The following is a 17,869-nucleotide window of genomic DNA, read 5'->3' on the forward strand; positions in this document are numbered from 1 at the left end:
GCGCCCTGCATCTGCTGTTTGGGCAGGGATAGGTGAACCATGCAGGGCCCTCCCTGTGCCAGGAAAGGGGCTGGTGGACACCATGTCCCCACCAGCTTTGGAACCTTTGGTTCAAACCTCCTGGACACGTGTCACCTGGGCGGTTTAACCCCTGGCAGGTGACAAACACCTGGTTCTAGCACCTGCAGCAGCTGCCTCCCGAGTCACATGTCCCACATGGAACCTGGCCCTTATGGGAACAGCCTGCCCTCATAGCCAGGGGACCCTGGGGGCTGTCCTTTACAAGTTCCCACAGTTTCTCCCTGCTCCTCCCTCTGCACTTTCCATCAGCTCCCACTGCCCAGCTTTACCCCTCCTTGGAGAAATCTTGAAGCCATCATCAAAATAAGGCCACGCACAGCAGGTGGCCAAGCACAGCCGTGCTGCCAGCAGCCTCCAGCATGGCACACTTCCCAGCAGTGACTAACCAGAGCACCGCTGCCTTGTTGCCTTCCTCGTGTCTGCAGCAGATCTGGGCACGGTCCCATCCTGCTGCCAGCCACCTTCTCACCCCTTCCCAGGTGGCTGCCACCCGGATGTGTGTGGGCTGCCCAGGCAGGGTGGGCAAGGGTGTTTCCCCAGCCTGTGTTCTGCCCTCTCCTTACCCTCCAGTTTCACAGAGCAGGCAGTGCCAGTGGCTGTCAGTGCTGCCTTGGGTGGAGGATGTGTGCTGTGTTTTGGCCCATGAGAAGGGAAAGGTTTACTTGGTGTCCCAGGGGTGGCTCAGAGGTGGAGTGGGAGAAAACAAAACTTGCTAAAAAATCCTTGCAAGCCCTTTGTGTGCTACCTAATGCCAGCCCTTGGGGATCAGGGCATGAGGACAGTTGTGCACACTCTTGTCTTCTCCTGGGGCTTTTGGGGTCCCTAGATTGCACTCCTCCTTCTGGCTGTTTCTGCCCCTGGTGTGTGCTGTTCCATGAAGTGCATTTCTTGCCAGCTTCAGGGCAATACAAGATGTGGTCCAGCCCTGCAATGCTAAGCTGAAACATCCCAGGTCCCTGGGGTGGGACATCTACTCCCTGGTGATCCCAGGCTATGAAGAGCTGCTGGTGCTACCAGAGCAGCACCAGACAAACCAGAAGAGTGAGTTCCAGGTACAGAGCATCCCAGAAGAATTGGTATCAGCATGGACATTTCAGGGCCCCATCAGCCCAGGGTGTCTCTAATGAAAAATACTGCCCTGGACACAAGAAGATGAGGCCATGAAGTCTGCCCGGGAATGCTGAATGGTTTGTGTAGGGATCAGTCCATGCTGGTGACGTGGGGCTGGGACAGCTGTAATAAGGTGGCACCAGGCTCTGTGATTCAGATTGCACTGGCATGAAAGGCAAACAAAGCATCCCTGCCCTGCATGAAGGCTGAGGTAGGAACAGTGCTTGATGCAGCCATCAGCCTGGCCAGCTCCAGGCTCAGCACTCCCAGCCACCATCTGGGAGAGGGAGAAGAGGTGGGCAAGTCCAAGGCAGGTAAAACCAGCCTGAGTGAATTCCCAAAGATACTTTTGTTTTTGAGGAAGCTGTGAGTGTGTGAAAAGAGATGTTTGATAGGTTATCTAGTTTTGCTCTTTCCTCTTTTCTCTGGGAAATCCAGGCAAATATTAGCTCTAAAAGACCCATCGTGCAAATTCTGAGCCAGTTCATCATGTTGGATTCCTGCAGAAATGTGTCTTTTTGCTGAGAATACCTTTCCTTTCAGGGAAAATTTTCAGAAGTACTTAGAGGGCTGTAGGAGTACAACTGTCATTAGATGTCCTGGATATTTGCTTTTATATCAGGCAGGCTGGGTTCTCTCTGTTCCAGCCCTGTCATTGTCCTCCTCATCCCCACTCACATTAAGCCTCAGTAAAGCATCTGGGCAGAAGTCTGGCTCAGGCTGGAGCCTGTAGGGCACTTGCAAGGAAAAGGGACACATCTGGTGTCAGAGCACTGGGTACAGTTGAGGGATGAAGTGATGGACAAGTGGAAATTATCATGGGAAAGAGTCCCACTGTGAGTCTGGAGCTGTCCTGGTCCCACGCTGGCCCCTGAGCATGTGGGGCTGTCCTTTCTCCCATTTCCACCATGAAAATGGGAGGAGAAGGCACAGACCAGCTCTGCCACCTTATTGGGAACTTGACTGAGTATGAGGGTGAAAAGCCAGCATCTCCCTGGACACTGGGGCTCCAGTATCCCACTGCTGACTCAAACTGGGACATCTGGACCCTGGAGATGTGACCTGTGCTCCAGCACTGGGGCCATGATATGCTGGGCTCAGATGCTCACCCTGGGCACTGCCCAAGGATTGCTCTTGCCCTCAGTGTGGTGGGATGTGTTGGTCCTACCCAAAGGGACTGGTGGATGTGGAGCATCCCCCTCCCCTGGACTGAGGGCTGGGCTCAGGCAGCATGGGGAACAATCCTTTCTCATCTGCTCAAGCTCCAGCTGTGTCCTGCCACAGGTAAGTCATCTCAGAACCAGACAGGAAGGTGCTGTGAGCTGCTGGCATCTGCTGCCATCACTACATGGGGTGCTCAGTGACACAGTGACCCCACAATCAGGTCTTTGGGACACCTAGGGACACCTGATGCATTTGTGGTGTGAGTGAGGCAGCAGCCGTTCTCCCTCGCTGCCCGGGTTGGGGGGCTGAGGTCCCGGAGCCCCCTCTTCCCAGCCAGGAGTGCTTTTGACAGACAGACCTCCCTCCTCCCTCCCTGCTCCGCACGCAGCCATCCTCCGCTCAAGGCGAACCTTTCCTCCAGCCTCGCTCCTCACGTCCCCAGCTCTTCCCGGCAGCAGGTGCGTGCCCACCCCTCCGAGCCGGCCATCGTTCCCCCGCTCCCCCTTCGCCCTCCCCAGCACCGGAGAGAGCGAGACGAAAAGTGTCGGAGCGGGGAGCGCATAGCAACAGGGTCTAGGATGAAGCAGGTTCGGCAGCAGCATCTCCGGAAGGTGAGAGCCGGGAGGGGGATGCCCCAGGGATAGGAGCAGGGGCCAGGGGTACCCCCGGCAGGTGACAGCCAGGAGCGAGGGGACCCCAGGGCTGGGAGAGGAAGCGGGGATAACCCCGGGCTGGGAGCGGGGGAATCATGCCCATCGCCCCGCATCCCGCCCTCGGGAGCCTTCCTGGGCAGCCGACAGGGATCAGTGGGATATTAGGGAATAGCGTTGGTGCGCGGGGCCAAAGCGAGATCGCGGGCAGCGGGCTGGGGCATTTCGTGCCCACCGCTCCGCCCGAGCGGGAGGCACCGCTGCCCCCCACCCCTGCCCTGCCAGCAGGTGCTGCGGCGGTGGGTGACTCATGTTGTGTCTGGCCGGGCGCCGTGGGTGGCACCGGGGGCAGAGCTGGCTCCCCGCAGCCTGGCACCCCGGGAACGCTGCTCCCACAGCCCCGGGACTGCCCGGGCTCGGGGTCCCTCCCGCGGGATGAGCACAGGGGCTGGGCAGTGCCTTTCCCACCTGCAGCTCGGATTGCCTCCTCATCCTCCTCCGTAGGATTTAAAGGGGTGTGGGTGATGTGGGGGTGTGGGGTCAGCTGGATGCTGAACTCTGGGTTCAGGGCAGAGCTGGCAGAACTACAAACCCTTTTTACATCCTGCTGGAAACCCTTTTTTCACCCAGTTGTCAGGCTTTCCCATCCTAGGCTCCCCTCCATTGACACTTTGCTCTTACCAGTCTGAGCTCCCATTTCCCCCCACGCTGGGGACCGAGTCCTTTCTCTGGGGACACAGTGGAGCAGGGTGGCAGAGACACTCTCAGCCACAGCTCCATCTTGGGGATGTGCTGCTGCTGAATGGGTCAGCCTTTCCTGGAGCATCCCAGGCAGTGACCCAGGGCTGGAAGCCTCTTCAACTACACCCTGTGCCAAAACATGCCCATTGGACACAGGGCAGGTTGACTCTGTTGAGATGAATGAAAACCCAGGAGAATTTTATCCCTGCCAGGAAATTCGTAGGATATTGGGAAATGACATAAAAAACCCAGCAGTATCCTGGTGACAGCCAGCAGGCCCTGACAGCCTATTCCTCCACTCTTGTTTGGACGCATCGTTTGGCTCTTCTTTTTCTTCCTCTTTCCTACAAATTGCTTTTCCAGGTGGCTTTGTGACTGCAAGATCCATTAAAAGTGGTCTTTGCCCCTTCCAATTCCTCTGCCTGCCACTTGATGCTGGTGGCCCTCTTCAGCATTTATTCAGGAATTCGTTTAGTCCCATGGTGATCAGTTGGGATGGAAAGCAGATGTCTCTGGAGTTATTTTCCCCATTCCCAGTGTTGCTCAGAGCCCTCTGTCCCTCATTACCCAAAAATACTCTTGCTGAACTCCAGATGGAGGACCTGGTGCTCACAGCCACCTTGGGACCACTGTGTTCAATGCTGGCATTGGGCTTGCCTGGAGCTGGTGGTGGCTGATGAAGAGATGTGCCCATCCTCACTGCAGCACCCACCCAGGACCCTAACAGCCTCCTCTTCCTCTCACTGTGATCCACTTCCCATTGGTGAGCTGGAGTTTTAAGCTCTTTTTACCAGACATATTTTAGACATATGGAAATACCTCTTGATTAGAGAAGACCTTTCTCAGGCTCTAAGGATTTCAGGCTGGTTTTTGCATAATAGTATTTCCAGAAGAGCTGAGTGCTGTTTTCATTTATTTGATTGTTTTCTTCGGGGTTTATTTGGTAGAAATGGACTAAATCCCACTGGAGCCAGTGGTGGAACCATGGTTCCTGCTGTCCCTTCCCACACCTGTCCAGGCTGCTGAGCAGCATCTTCCTTCCTGAGCCACTGCCCTCCTCTGCCTGCCACAAACTGCCTCGAAACTTCCCCAGGATTTTCAGATGGAAAACCACAAGCATTTGTATCTGTGCATACTCCCTACACTTTGGACATTGCTGTAATGAGTTTGCTTTAGCCTCAGCCATCTCCAACCTCTTCGTGCTGGCTCTGCCATCGCTTGCTCCCTCTCATGGCATCAGCTGTGACCCGGGCTGGGGTCACCCAGGGTCAGTTCAGCCCTTTGAGGGGCTCTTCCTCACCATAGCAGTGCTTTATTTACTTCACTTTGTAAATGATATTACATTTGAATTAATTTTTATGCCTTTTTAAGATTTTTTTCTCTCAGAGATTAACAACCAATTCAAACTAATCTGAAGTGACTCACACTTTAGAGACTCACTGTGCTCAGATCCGCAGGGGAGAAATCTGGTGCCGGGTGGCATTTCTCTTGCTCAAAGGCTGTGATCACGCACAAAACACTGACAAAATAACCCCACAATGCCAGCTTGAATGGAGACAAAATAGGATGAAATCACACCTTTGATCTGGCTGGAGTTTTTTCACTCAAATACAGCTGAGTTTTGGTTTAAGTAAATTGGTTTAGAGAAAATAATTAGCACAGAGCCGTTTCCTTACAGACCTGAGCTCTTATCTTGGCAGAGACTAAAGTGCTTTTTCTGCTTGGTGACCTTTGCTTTGCTGATTTCTTTGGGAGCATCTTTTGGTGAATAATGGGAAGTGATGCTGTGTTCAAAGAGGCCGTGGTTGCCAAGGGAGCTGTTAGTCCCCGTCTGTTTATAACTGCGAGACGGGAGCGTGGCTTGAAGGATGGCAGCTGACGGTGGAAAGCACTAGAGCAATGCTGTAGCACTGAAGCACTTCAGCTGCTGCTGAAAAAGAGAATTTCTGTTATGACAGAGGCTGAAAGAGAGCATTAATACTAAAAAAAAAGCTCTAGAGTCAAGCTGGTGTGTGAGATTTCCAGCAGTCAGGAGAAGGGAGGTGTGCTTCCCTCTGCGATTTGGGACAAGGATGGGCTGGAAGCCTTAAATACTGTGCTTTGTAATTCATTTCAAGTCAGGCAAATAGGCCAGTTTTTCTGTGATTTCTATGGAAAGGCTGGGATTTGGTGGAATTTTGAGCATTGCAGTCAGGGAGTCGCTTTGTGTGTGTTTTCCAGCAGCATCCCTGACCTGTATCTCCTCAGCTTGCCCAATGGGGACAAGTGTCATTGTCCTTTGGGTTTATCTGACATTTGAGTGGTCTCTGCTTTCTGTTCTGGGGTACTAAATTTGAGCTGTAGAGCTCCAGATCAAGACATTAACAAGGCGGGGGCAGTCATTATTGAGACACAAGTGACAAACTACATCCTATGGCCCTTGAAATGGTGACTGAGGTGGGGACCAGGCCATTTAGATTTTGGAAAAGGTCTCATTGCTTCCTTTCATTTCCTCTTGTTGCTTCTGTGTCGATTTCTGTGCTATATCTCATGGAAAGGCACCCACATGTAATGAGATCTTGCAGCTCTACCTGTGCTCTCCTGCAGGTGTTTGGGATTCAGACAGAGATGCTGGAATTAGGCAACAGGATTTAATGGTCTCCCAGCATCCCTGCTTGCTGGTTTTCTGTGATTCAAATCTGGAAAACAAGACCTGCCCAGCCAGTGTGATGGACAGGGAAGCATTCTTTTGCAAGGGGAAGACCCAACTGTGATGGCCCCTACCTGGCAGGGATCTTTGTGAGCACAGGTTTTAGCTGCTGAAATCTTTGGGAGGGAGTTCAGAGCAGGCTGTGCATCCCCTGCAAGCACAGAAGCTGTGGGTCACACGCTGTGTGTGCTGGGCTAATTAGCAGGCACGGCCATGGCCTGGAGGTGCTGCTAAGCCACAGAGCTGTGTTGAACAACTGCAGGAAGGCTGCCAGGTACTGATGGTTTTATAGCACAGGATTGCATTTGGGTCATATTTGGACTTTTCAGCCTGTGTTTTTGCAACTTCTTCTTCTGGTCCTTGCCTTGTGATAGTGGCATCCAGGAGGGATGGGCTTTTCACAGAGGATTTTGGTGCAACAGCTTTGCTGGAGCTGTAATTTCAGGTTGGCTCTGGGAAGAGTTTGCCCTTGTCCTGTCCCTCGAGGTGTTTGTGCACCAGGTGGGGATGGGGAGGAGTTTGCCTCTGTGTGTGGTGCTTTTGGGCTGCAAGCAGCATGTCTGCAGTGCCAGCAGCTGGGGGTTTGGGGTGCACCCTGCGCAGGGTGGGAGCTGGCAGCCCTCTCCTTCAGCATCATGGCTCAGGATCTCCATGGGAACCAGCAGCAGGAGCATCCTCCAGTCCAGTCCAGCTGGAGAGGAGGAGGAGGAGAGGAGGTGGCTGCCACCTTCGTGAGGCCATGAAAGGGCAGCACTAAGCTCTGATCACCAGCCAGCTCTGGCCTCCTGGGGACTGGAGTCTGCTGCAGGCTCTGAGCACCAGTGCACTGTGGCACAGGAGACCCACAACTCCTTCTGGCTGATCCTTCCAAACCCAGGTCCCTCTCCCTCAACTACATCCCATGAGTTTGTTTCTGCAATTATGAACAAGGACAGGGAGATGGCTGCTTTTTTTCTTCAGAGAGCCCAAGAAGCAAAGGTTCCCAAACAGGCTACCCCGGCCCCGGTCCTGGTACCTTGTCAGCAGGGACACCAGAATCCTCCTGTGCCTCAACAGAAACATGATAAACTCCCATGGCAGGGTACAGCAATGCATGGTGGCACAGGGACAGGATCCTCATTCCACCCCTGTGTGCTGCCTGGTTTTGCTGTGGGTGTATCTGTGATGGGATCTCATCTGGCAGCTGCTGGCTCAGGCTTTCAGCTCTGGAGTCAGTGGGAATGCTTCCCCTGCTCTTCTGAGATCAGGAAATTGGGGGAATTCAGACCAAGCACCTCACTACAAACCTGATGTACACCCATACAAACACGGAGGTGCCCTCCTGGTGCATCACCCCAACCCAAATGGATTGCAGGACTCTCACTTCCACTTGTAGGGCTGAGGCAGTGGGGAGGAAGGGAATGGGTTAATGCCGTGCCTGTGCTGCATTGATCCAGAGCACATTAGGAATTCTGGAAGGAGGTCTCTCATCTCTCAGCAGGGACTACTGGGAGAATCACTAAATTCCCACAGTGCAGGCTTTTGGCAGTTGGAAAAGCTGAAAAATGCACAGAGCCGAGTGCCTGGCATGGCAGCATACATGGGGCTGGGTGTCACGCTCCCTGGCACACCACAGTGCTTCTCCTGCTGCCCTCATGCCCCTATTCTGCAGGAGATGCAGAACGTTTATTGTGGCCCTCTGAAAGGATGTCTTTGGAACCTGGGGTTGTGAGTTGGGTCCTGGTGAACTTTCCCAGAATGAACTGGGACAATCCCACGTTTCCCAGAGGAGCTCTGGCCATGTGGGATCACATTTATCCTTTTTTTTTGCTCAGTGGAAGAGCAGGGCATTGGCTGAGGTGGGGAACAGAGGCCTGCTGGGACAGGGTGTTCCCAAGGGACAAGTGTCAATGCTGTGACTTAGGGTCACAAATTCACTCGCGAGTTCTTGGCACTTCTTCCCTCTCTCCCATTCTTCATTCTCTGTTTTTATTCCTTGCTCAACCCCTGTCTGCCCTCTCCCATACCCTGGTCCCTCACTCAGCCAGTGACACCAGATCTCCTGGTAAGCCCCAGCAGCCAGGATGGGGACCTGGGCTCTGAGTGCCCAGAGGACAGAGGGAACTGGACGGGGCGGCTGGATTTCCTCCTCTCCTGCATCGGATACTGCGTGGGCCTTGGAAACGTCTGGAGGTTCCCCTACAGGGCTTACACCAACGGAGGAGGTACTTGGGCATCCTTTGCAGTGGTCAGTCTCCCACCCACTGACCTGGGCTGGTAGAGTATCCCTGAGGAAACATCCCTTCCCCTTCCTGGGGCTGGAAAGTAGCACTTGTTTTGGGGTGAAGCCTCTTCCTGCCCTCCCCATGGTTGTTTAGGGTTTTAACCACCTGTATCCATGTGGGGAAGGGATTTGCAAGCCCATCTCTGTATTCCTGGCCTTGGACAAACCCCTGTCTCCATGCTGAACCAAACACCAGCTCTCCTGGTGTCCAGAAGCTTGTTGGTCTGGTGTCCTCCAGGACTCAGCAGCTATCAAAGGAGGGAGTGAATTTTTGCAATGCAAGAGCCCTGGGTGATAGTGCAAAATGTTGGTTCAACTCCTCCCAGAGCAATAATAACTGGAGAATTTAAAGGTGTTTGTGAAAGATTCAAAGAGAAAGGAGAATTGGGAGCAGTGGGGAAGCACAGCATCAGGTGAATCACAGCCCCTTTCTCCTACCCTAACAGTGAGCTCTTGCTCCTCCCTGCCTTCCTGATTTTGATGTAGATCCCTCAAAGCCACACATATTGAATGAGCTTTACTCTGTCACAGTTGGACTTTAGGTGTTTGTTCTGTATTACTTTTAAGATTTTTTTTTTTTTTTTTTTTTTACTTCTTGAAGGAGCTTTCTTGGTTCCTTACTTCATCATGCTGGCCATCTGTGGGATCCCCATCTTCTTCATGGAGCTGTCACTTGGCCAGTTCTCCAGCCTGGGGCCACTTGCTGTCTGGAAGATCAGCCCTCTCTTTAAAGGTGCGTGAGTGAAGTCCAGAGCCTGTGAGGGACCTCTGCAAGAGCTCTTTGATGAGGACATGCACCAGCAGCATCCATGGTCCTCAAAGCTCTTGTTAGAATCAAAAGAACCTGGGGGAAGGTGTGGCAGGCTGGAATTTTGAGTTAGCTGTTTTAGTAGCTGCAGGATGTGCGTGAGATTGGTCAGTCTTTGAGGGCTCTGGATGACATGGCCAGCTCTAGAAATGGTATGAAGATTATTAAGCCAGCTGTGGTACAAAATAGAGCATGAAAACTAAGCAATACCTGTTAAAAACAAAGGTAAGAATAAAGCAGTCAAAAGAAAAGTTCAGATCAAATACTTTTATTCTCAACATTAAGCTGGTGTAAAGTTTTTTGTATGAGGCAATAGATAATCAATGCAGAGAAGGCATGTCCAGATGTTATAATGGCAATAAGTGGCTCCCCCAGCAGGTGAACCTTGGACTGGTTGATCATTTGGCTGCTGAGGTGCAGAGTCTGACCCTGCTTTTGGATGTGCTTTGCTCTGCTCCAGCTCACTCCTTCTTTACCCTCTCCTTCCTTCAGGCGTTGGCATGGGCACGATCCTCATCGTCTCCTTGGTGGCCATTTACTACAATATGATCATTGCTTACGTTCTCTTCTACCTCTTTGCATCCCTCACAAGCGACTTGCCCTGGCAGCACTGTGGCAACTGGTGGAACACTGACCTGTGCCTGGACCACCACGTCATCAAGGCGGGGAACAACACCCTCCCCGTCAACATCAGCAACACCGTCAGCCCCAGCGAGGAGTACTGGAGGTAACGAGGTCAGCCCGAGCCAGGCCTGGGGACGTGGTTGGTATCTAGTCAGGGAGAGGATGGGGATGGCATGAGGGGTGAGGATCTGCACGTCTCACAGCACAGATGCTGCAGGTCTCACTCATGGGTGGTGGTGTGGGTGCAGCAATGGGCTCGTGTGCTCAGCTCTGGCTGGCAACCCAGTTTAGCCACAGGGATGTGGGAGGTGTCCATGTTCTAGTGCTGCTTTGTTGGCCTGGAGATATGCTAGACTAAAATGCATCCCACGTCTGGAATGGCTGGCAATTTGCTCTCAAGATGCCAGGCATCCCTTCTAGGCTCTTTAATACGTGGTGGAGAAATCACTCCAAGTGTTCCTGTTTGCTTGGCAAGGAGCTGCCAGTGCCTATGATTGTTGACAAGGTCATTTTGCAGCAGAGGCATTTCTAGGGTCAGAGGGCCTTTGGAAGAAGGCAGCCCATGCTCACTAGCAGCTCTTCTTCCTCCCTAGCCGGTATGTCCTGCACATCCAAGGAAGCTCGGGCATTGGGGATCCTGGGAGGATCCGCTGGAACTTGTGTCTGTGCCTGCTCCTTTCCTGGACTATTGTTTATCTGTGCATCCTTAAGGGAGTCAAATCCTCTGGCAAGGTAAGGGCTGGCTGCTCTCCTCTGGGGGGGCTACAGCGATGCTCACCAGTGTGTGCAACTCTGCACCTCTGGGAAAGTGAGACCCACAAACAGCGTCCGCTGGGTATAAGATATTTTGGGGATGCCTTGCACACCCAGACACCAGCAGGGCTGGCACACCAGCCCTGCTGCAGCCCAAGGACCCCAGGGTGATGTGTCCCGTCCTAGGGACAGGGCATGGGGGGAGCACCCATGCGGTGCTCTCATTCCCAGCTCTCCCCGCTGGCTCTGCTCTCCCACAGGTTGTGTACTTCACTGCCACCTTCCCATACCTCATCCTGGTGATGCTGCTCATTCGTGGCGTGACCCTGGAGGGGGCCTGGAAGGGGATCCAGTTTTACCTCACACCCCAGTTTGATCACTTGCTGTCTTCCAAGGTGAGTAGGATGCTGTGCAGTTTGTTCAAGACACAAAAATGAAACTTCGTCCACCTCCTGAATGCCACAGAGGCAGTTCCCTTACTCAGGTGTCTTTTCTGGCCATACCCTAACCTAAAGCTCTCTTGGTTGCTCCTAGACCAAAAATCTTTGTCCCACACCTTGTTTGGGCCACTATTCCCATGTATCCTCACCCTATGCATGTGTTTATGGCTCTGCATGGATGGGATGGTACCAAAATTCCCCTGAGTACCAGGACCATGGGCAGGATCATCCCCTCCCCTGTGATGGGTGCCCGTGGTGGATTTGACTGTTTGTTGTTCTCAAAAAGTCCCAGCATGTGGAGTGGGAGTCAGCAGTGGTGGTCATCAAGAGACCACCCAGTTTTACAAGGGCATTTAATGCCACACTGGGCTGGCCCTAAAACATTCTTATTAGCCCTTCCATTAGCCAGCTGATCCACTCTGAGTGGTGAGTGTGAACAAGGAAAGACAAACATCCCATAGACTGTGCATGCTTGGAGTGCTGGGGAAGATGTGCCCAGGGATCTGGGGAAGCAGATTTCTAATGTCATCTTCCTCATGTGGAGGATTCCAAACCCCAGCTCTCCTCAGAACTGCTTCTTTCCCCAGGTGTGGATCGAGGCAGCCCTGCAGATTTTCTACTCCCTTGGGGTGGGCTTTGGGGGCCTCCTCACCTTCGCCTCATACAACACCTTCCATCAGAATATCTACAGGTGGGAGTCAGCTGCTGTCTTGTAAAAATTATGCATTGTGGGGAGCCATGAAAACCTGAGCTGGTGGGTTCAAAGCCAGCAGAAGCACGTGGTGCAGCACAGTCACCTTGCTCAGCTCCTTGCACTGAGGGAATACCTGGCAGTTTGTGCACGCTTGAGAAGAACAGAGGGATTCCCCTAAGCACCAAGGCAGAGCACCCAGCTCAGATATTATGGGCTGTAGGTGCTGAAAGCTGAGGATATTTGAGGCTGGAGTTGTGCATGTGTGCCCTGTCCCCAGCAGCCAGCGTAGCTCACTGAAAGAGACGGCTGTGACATTTGGTCTCACCCCATCCACAGGGGACAGAAAGCTTTGGAGGAACCCCACAGCATCATCCATTAAATATATGCTCCTTTTGACTCTGGAAAGCACTTGCCATGAGAGGCCCTGAAGGACAGTCACTGGGTCACCTTACTGTGGCGTCTGGGGCTGGCAGTGCCACCGTACACTGGTGTGGGGTGGGAAAGAATGGCCAAGTTCAGAGCATCTTCTTCCTTCTCTGTAGGGACACCTTCATAGTGACCCTGGGCAATGCCATCACCAGCATCCTGGCAGGGTTTGCCATCTTCTCCGTTTTGGGATACATGTCCCAGGAGCTTGGGGTCCCTGTTAACCAGGTGGCAAAAGCAGGTGAGGCCAAACAAAGATGTTTTCCCCTTCCTCCTCTGGCTGGGTGTGCTGAGGAGCCTCCCTTCCAGGATGGAAGGCGCCTGAGGGTGTCAGCATGAGGGAGGAAGGTGGATGCTCAGCTGGCCAGGGGGAGGGAAGGGGGCAGATAAGTTCCCATGGTGTAAATATTGAGTAACAAGTGTTGTCTAATGAAGGACCTCCTGAGCAAGGAGCAGGCTTTTTCTCCACCCTCTGCCATAGGACCCTTCCTGCCCATTTTGCCAGAGCCCTGGCAAGTCTCTGCCATGGTGCTGCTCTGCTGAGCTGTCCTCTCCTCCATCCCCCCATGCCCAGCTCTGCCACAACCTTTTCACCCTGCTGTCCTTTGCCTCCCCTAGGTCCTGGTCTGGCTTTTGTGGTGTACCCCCAGGCCATGACAATGCTCCCCCTTTCTCCATTCTGGTCATTCCTGTTCTTCTTCATGCTGTTAACCTTGGGCCTGGACAGCCAGGTAAGGACAGAGCCCACGGAGACAGCTGTGGACTCCAGGCAGCCTGAGGGCTCAGGGGACCCTCTCCTCCTGTGGCTGCAGTTTGCATTTATGGAGACCATCGTTACGGCAGTGACAGATGAATTCCCCTACTACCTGCGGCCAAAAAAAGCTTCCTTCTCAGCTGTCATCTGCATCGCCCTCTTCCTGATGGGGCTCATCCTCACAACAGAGGTATGGGTGTGGGGATGGATCCATTGTGGGGACCAACTAGGGACTCATTTTAGGGAGAACTTAGGTCAGGGGCCAAGTTTTCATATGTACATTCATATCATATAACCAGGTGAAAGAGAGAGACAAGCCTGGGTTTCCAGAAGGTGTGAAGGCCATGGGGAGTGACACAGGGTCATTGCCATCCCTATACCAGCCCATTAAGGGGACTGATGTCTCTTGCGGCTGCTGACTGCTGTCCCCAGGGTCCCCAAAAGTCAGAGGACATAGGTGGAGGTTTATTGGGATGATGGTCCAGGAGATGCTGGCCTCTGTGCTTTGTGTCCGCAGGGTGGGATGTACTGGCTGGTCCTACTGGATGACTACAGTGCTGGCTTTGGTCTCATGGTGGTGGTGATCACTACCTGCCTTGTGGTGACACGTGTCTATGGTAAGGCTGCCTGTCCCCACAGGGGCACAGGGAAGGATGTGCTTGTCTGTATGAAGAGAGGAATTTAGACGGAGAAGTAGGGAAACCAACAGCCTCACGGTGGAGCATGAGACTCCATTACCATCACCTGTTACCTTCTTGGCTATCATTTGATTCACCTCTCCAAAGATACATGGGGTGCTGAGCCTGGTCCTTCAGGCAGCACCAGCTGGGCCCCCTCCTGCATCTCCCAGATAGGTCAGGGGAGACTGCAGTAGAGGATACAAGCCACTGCTTGTGATCAGTGCAGGGCAGCCTGGTACAGGCACAAGGCTCTGGCAGCGGGGTCAAAGCTACTGAGTCCCTCTCCCTCCTGCAGGCATGAAGAGGTTCTGCAGAGACATCCACATGATGCTGGGATTCAAACCGGGCCCCTACTTCAGAGCTTGCTGGATGGTCCTATCCCCAGCAACGATGATGGTAAAGTGCTCAAGTTGAGCTGCTGGATGGTGCTGGAAAACCATGGTGCTGCCAGCATCCCTGGGTGACCTCCCAGTGTGATAAGTTACTCTGCTGGCATCTCCTGCCCCAGAGACCATCCTTCTTCTGGGAGGTGTCCATCATCTCCAGGCCTTTTTTGAGCATGAGACCTCTGGGATGATCTCACTTTCTTTCCATCCCACAGGCTCTGCTGGTGTATAATATTGTCAAGTACCAGCCTTCTGAGTATGGCAACTACCGCTTCCCCACCTGGGCAGAGGTCTTGGGCATCCTCATGGGAGTCCTCTCCTGCCTGATGATTCCCATGGGCATGGTGGTGGCTGTGCTCCAAGAAGAAGGGACGCTGTGGGAGGTAGGAGGTACTGGGGCCTGACACTGCTGGGGAGCACCCCAGAAATATGCAGCAGGGAGCACAAGCCCCTGCCAAGTCAGTATCCTCTGGAAGTTTCTGTATCCTCTCTCCTGGAGGTGTGTGTCCCCATTCCCTCTTGCTGCCCATGGGGTGTGAGAGATGGCACATCCCAAAGCATTTCCAGCAGTGCTGTTTCCCTTGATGCCAGGCAGGTACTGAGTAAAACAGCTGCCCAAGGGGCAGCCCAGTGTGCATTCCCACTCCAAAACAAGCCTGCTGTGCCCTGTGAGGAAGCACATTGTCCCCAGTGTGGGGTGGCCATGGGCACCTGGGACTTTGCACCCACTTGGCAAGAGCAATGACACAGCAAAGCAGGCAGCTGCCAGACTGTGCAGGCAGCCCAGATGGGATCCCTGCCCTGAAAGGCTTCTCCCAGGAGCAGGTTACAGAGCTGCTGGCTGCTCACAGCTTTCCCAGACCTTCACTGCTCTCGCCAGGCTGTTAAGAGCAGAGGAGCAGAGCTTGATGCCCTCCATAGGTAGCAATCCCCTGCTGGAGCACTTGCTGGCTGTAACCTGGCTTGACACAGCCATGGGCACTGTGACATGGACAGGAGCCACCTTGGCCAAGGCTAACCCCTTGTCTGAGTGGCTCTAACCCCACAGCACAAGGCTGTAGCCCTACAATAGCCCCTCGCTCCTGCAAGCCCTCCCCACCAGCATCCACAGCTCACGACTGTGGGTCCCTCTGCCTGTCCCCCCACAGCGAGTCCAGCAAGCCAGCCGGCCGGCCATGGACTGGGGCCCGTCCCTGGAGGAGAACCGCACCGGCATGTACGTGGCGAGCCTGGCTGGCAGCCAGTCCCCCAAACCCCTGATGGTCCACATGCGGAAATACGGGGGCATCACCAGCTACGAGAACACGGCCATCGAGGTGGACCGGGAGATGGAGGAGGAGGATGAGGAGGAGTCCATGATATGAGGGGACACAGTGTCCCATAGGCTGGGTGGGAGCTCGCCTCCCATTTTGCACAGGTTGCACTGCAGCACTTCAGGACAGCTTGGCGGGTCTTTCAAGGAGTAGTCAGGAGCTGCTGACCCTGCCAGGTTCCCCATCACCACCCTGGCCCTGCCAGGACAGAGCTGCTGCCTGTCCTGGTGCCCCCGACGTGTTTCTGTTCAGTGTGACAAACCGTGTGATGAGTCTGTGTGTTTGTGTGACAGTGTCTGGTTGAAATGTCACAGCTGTCCCATTCCCACCTGCAGCCCCAGCCCTGCTGTCCCCTCTCAGGATTGTCCAGAGTGGAGGGATGTCCAGGCTGCAGGAGGTGGGGAGGAGGAGAAGGAGCTCCTGTGTGTTGATCTGTTCTCTCTTTGTCTGTATTTGACTCCAATAACCCATAAACACATATGAGAGAATCTGTAACAGCCTCTATGCCCAGAGGACATCTTGTGCCAGAGTGCTCTGATCCCACAGAGGTATTCCAGCAAAACCAGCACAAATCAGTGTCCTCCTAAAGCAATTTGACCTAATAAATGAGCTGTAATAAATGAGTAGAAGAATAAAAGAAAAGGCTTTATAAACAAACCAGGCTGTAGATCCCCCAAAGACATTAGTGGGTCAGGGTGGCTTTTCCCTGTGGTGTCTGGCATGGTTGGGGTGATTTGAAGGGAGAGAAAAGATGGTGTAACCTGTCCCTCATGTGTGCAGGAAGTCAGGGACAGGTTTCAGCTGGACCCAGTGTCCAAAGAGGACCTGTGTCTATTGCCAAGGGAGATCCAAAGTGTGGCCCCAGCCCTGAGTGCTGCTTTTCCCAGAGGAAGGAGAAGGGCTGGGTTTTGGTGTCTGTGTGTGATTTGGCGCAGATTAGTCCATGTCCCACCTCCTGCCGACAGTGCTGGCCTGAGGGTATTGGTGACCTTGTGGATGAGGTTGTTTGGACCTGATGCTGCCAGTCCCCATCATCCCAGTGTCATGTGTGCCTTCTGCCATGTGCCATCAGCTCACCTGTAGCTGTGTGACACAGCCCCAGCCTGGGTTACCTGGGGGGGTCTGCAGCATGGAAGAAAGGCACATCTAGAGGAGCTTCCAGGGCTTCCCATGCACATCTAGTGGGGCACAGCTCCTCCTGGTCTTTTTTCTGCAAATCTTTGTTCTGGTAAAAGACGAAACCATTGGACAAAGAGAATAATTAGGGTCTGCGTCTGGATTATGGATGTGCTCCTGGTGCACTGGGTCCAGCATTGTGGCCTGAGCCTCCAGGGCGAATTCTATCAGGAGGCTGCAATCTTCTTCTTTCCCTCCAGTATAAGAAATTTAATTATTGCCTTTGCCCCTCCAAGAGTGTAGGATCAGCTCCTACACCTCGTCCTCCTGCCTGCTCACCTCCTCTTGTCCAGGGATGCTGAGCTCATTTCCAGATGGCTGTGCCTTTCCTTTCTCCTGCAGGACCACTGATGACTTTTGCCATCCTCCTCCCCATACCCCACCATGGCTGCAGCCCCTGGGGGCGATGGGGGGTCCCCCAGCTCCAGCTACTCCAGGTGTGTGGCTCTGGCAGCACAACCGTGAAGCGCCTTCGACTGCTGGCCCCAGGTTAATCATTAGAGTCCGGCCATAAAAGCGTGGCTGATGGAAAGCTCAGGCCATGGCGGCTGGGGAGCGGGGAGGGCCTGCCATAAACATTTATGGCCCCAATGAATCCCTTGCTCTAACCTTGACACTATTTACTGAGCAGGAGGCCTCTGGAGGTCACGGTGCTGCCTAGCCATCGCTGTGGGTGCTGGCCAGGGAGCCCGGGCTGGGCTGGCCCCTGGAGGGGCACACACAGGGGTCTGTGTGGGGTGATGGACTCCAGGGTTTCATGATGGCGCTGCTAGCCACAAAGTACCAGAAGAAACAGGAGGACCTGATGCCTTCCCACAGCATGAAGCTGCTCTTGGCTGACCAAGATGGTCCAGACTCTGCACGTTTCTCAGCTTTTCCTACCTGCACGGGGTCCTACCATATTCCCCAAATCCCCACTGTGATCATGGGATCCTCAGGGCTCTCCTTTGGTAGCTGCCATCAACCAGCACTGTGCTGCAGAGTGATGGGAGGGATGGAGCCAAGGCTGTGCCAGGGATATGGTTGGGAGGCAAAGCTGGCACTGAGGGAGAACACCAAGGGCAAAAGGCAGTGGGGCAGTGGCACATCGTGAGGACACATGTCCTGTGCCATGCAT

General features: G+C 53.8%; 1 protein-coding gene across 3 annotated transcripts; it reads left to right on the forward strand.

Annotated features, from left to right (window-relative positions):
* Positions 1-2,615: 2,615 nt before the first annotated feature.
* On the forward strand, positions 2,616-16,199 carry SLC6A7 (solute carrier family 6 member 7). 3 transcript variants are annotated; one of them, XM_068205918.1, is made up of 14 exons: positions 2,617-2,966; positions 8,459-8,639; positions 9,300-9,431; positions 9,999-10,233; positions 10,724-10,862; positions 11,144-11,278; positions 11,911-12,014; positions 12,560-12,684; positions 13,062-13,174; positions 13,256-13,387; positions 13,715-13,814; positions 14,173-14,273; positions 14,479-14,653; positions 15,412-16,199. In XM_068205918.1, exons 1-14 carry the CDS (start codon positions 2,934-2,936, stop codon positions 15,606-15,608), a joined length of 1,902 nt encoding a protein of 633 aa, XP_068062019.1. In that variant the 5' UTR covers positions 2,617-2,933; the 3' UTR covers positions 15,609-16,199. The 3 variants fall into 3 exon arrangements, with proteins under 3 accessions (XP_068062017.1, XP_068062019.1, XP_068062018.1); XM_068205917.1 differs by having other exon boundaries at positions 2,640-2,966; positions 14,479-14,646; XM_068205916.1 differs by having other exon boundaries at positions 2,616-2,966; positions 13,062-13,387; positions 14,479-14,646.
* The last annotated feature ends 1,670 nt before the right edge of the window (positions 16,200-17,869 follow it).

Source organism: Anomalospiza imberbis, chromosome 15, assembly GCF_031753505.1.
Source record: "Anomalospiza imberbis isolate Cuckoo-Finch-1a 21T00152 chromosome 15, ASM3175350v1, whole genome shotgun sequence".
NCBI classification, from domain to species: domain Eukaryota; kingdom Metazoa; phylum Chordata; class Aves; order Passeriformes; family Viduidae; genus Anomalospiza; species Anomalospiza imberbis.